Source organism: Pteropus alecto, unplaced genomic scaffold, assembly GCF_000325575.1.
Source record: "Pteropus alecto unplaced genomic scaffold, ASM32557v1 scaffold141, whole genome shotgun sequence".
Lineage (NCBI taxonomy): Eukaryota > Metazoa > Chordata > Mammalia > Chiroptera > Pteropodidae > Pteropus > Pteropus alecto.
This window is the reverse complement of record NW_006430459.1, coordinates 464626-466796: the sequence shown is the minus strand read 5'-3', so window position 1 is coordinate 466796 and position 2171 is coordinate 464626. Positions and strand designations below refer to the sequence as shown.

Here is a 2171-nt window from a genome sequence, read left to right as displayed (position 1 = left end):
ACCGAGACATCTCCCAGGACTTAAACAAAGAATGCGTGTGGCATGGCAGGACACCTCAGGGTGCAGAGGCAGAAAGGGGACTTTCTTGCTGAGCAAGCAGCAAGGCTGTCGAGAGGTAATGGTGCCACACTGAAGCCGCCGAAGCCCGAGGTCTGCTGCCGAGTGCTCGTATGCAGTGCTCAGGGCGGATGTCAGCAGGGGCGCAGGCTTGTCTCTGCCCATGGGAGCTGCTGCCATCTGTGTGTCTGCCTGTGAGCATACCGAGGCCTAGCAAGACGCCAGCACATACAGAGGAAGGATTCACATATCTGAGGTGGGCCATGGGGCGTTGGGCCATCCATATGTTGTTGGGTTCCTAAGGGGAATCTGATGTGAGGTCTCAGAGAAGCTGGGGAAGCGGTTAAGAGGAAAATTCCCAGCGCCCTCTACAGCCTCAGCTGGGAGGCTCTGCCACGTACTTCATCCTGCCCTTCCCAGCTGCTAACCCCAGCCGAGTCCCTTTCAATCCTTGGAGTGACTGCCATTTGGCACAGTGCGTAGGGGGTGTGCGCACGTGCATGTGTTTCTCTCCCTTCTATGCGTCCTTCATGCAGGCCCCCTCGAAATGACACAAGTGTGAGCAGTGTCCCGCTCCCTGCGAGCTTTGTTGTTCTGACTCCAGTGACTCAGTCCATGGGAAAGCGGACGGAGAAAGCAGAAGGGAGCAGGGAGCAGAGAGGAAGCCCCCTAGAGAAAGAGGGACCCACACACAGAGCTGAACCCTGGCAGCTACCTGTTGGAGAAGTATTCGGAGCTAAATTTATCTGTTACACCTTGTAAGAGATGACGCTGTGAGGAGGAGCCTTGGTGGCCGTCTGCTGCTATCAACAGGACAGTGAGAAGTTCCAACACGCACATTCCGTGTGTCTACACAGCCACATACTGCACACCCCTGGGCCCCTACGTGATGCACATGTGACCAATGGCAGAGATCGGTCCTCTCCCTCACTGCGTGGGCCTCGGCATTTATGTCTCTCTCCCTCAACGCACGGCAGAGAAAACACACCAAGATAAATGACAGAAAGTACACAATACTTAGGCAGAGGGAGAATCGAGGAGGATTTCTTGACAAACAGGGCATTTGAGTTAGGGATCGAAAGATGGCCAGCGTTCAGATTCATGGAAAAGGTCACTTGTGGACAGAAGCAACGGCAGGAGACAGGCCAGCCAAGGGTGGCTATGGGAAACCGGCGAGGGTGAGTGAGGGCGCAGCGCAAGCTGTGCGACCTTCTGTGTGTCCCTTGGAGTGCGCCCCTGGGACACGTGGTGGGAAGAAGGAAGCCTACCAGGACGGTCCCCAGGCCCTTGGAGAACTCACCGGATGCCATACCGCACCGTCCCATCTGGATGAAGCTGAAACATGCGATTCTCCACAGTCATGTCGTGCACAAAACTATCCTTGCTATTTAGAAAGTAGCAGTCGGGGACCCACAACTTCTCCAAGAGGCGATAGTCGAGAGTCAGGTTCTGGTCGGTCTCATGGTATGCTAAACGTGGATCTTTCCAGGTCTGATAAAAAAACATCGTGATGGTATAGTCCTGGCGAGAGAAAGGTAAATGCCAATTGTAAGCGAGGCTGTCCAGCCGTCCACCGTCAGAGGGCGTGTGCGCGCAGGTGTACGAAATACATCATATAGATGAGTAATGACACACATGTAAGCATGTAAAATAATGATAAAATGAACCGCATGTAACTAAAATCCAGTTAAGAAATAGAACTTTACCAATAATTTTCAAGCTTCAATATATCCCCTTCCAGAACCTATTCCCCACGGTAACTGTGATCTCAGATTTCAATGATGATAATGCCCTGGTTTCTTGTTAGAGTTTTATTGTCTATGTACATATTTCTCAGAAACGTGCTGGTTAGTTGGACCTATTTTAAGATCTTTTTTCCCAAATGGAATCATACTCTACGTATTCATAATTTTCTTCTTTTACTCAACATATATTTGTGATATTCACTCAGGTCGATGTAATTAAAATTTGTTCACTTCATTGCTTGCATATTGGATAATATTCTCTTATATGGATATACTGTGTATATATAACACTGTGTCAACACATCATAAACACCAAAATCACAATAAAAAAAAAAAAAAAAAAAACACAACACAAGTCCACTTTTAAAG

The 2171-nt window shown here is 49.3% G+C and overlaps 1 protein-coding gene across 1 annotated transcript in view; it reads right to left on the bottom strand.

The window, feature by feature from the left end:
- Positions 1 to 2171, bottom strand: part of GABRQ (gamma-aminobutyric acid type A receptor theta subunit) — a 14759-nt gene that overhangs the window by 4719 nt on the left and 7869 nt on the right. The window contains exon 4 of the mRNA XM_006904796.1: positions 1358 to 1578. Coding sequence (XP_006904858.1) covers positions 1358 to 1578 — 221 coding nt within the window. The remainder of the gene's footprint in view (positions 1 to 1357; positions 1579 to 2171) is intronic.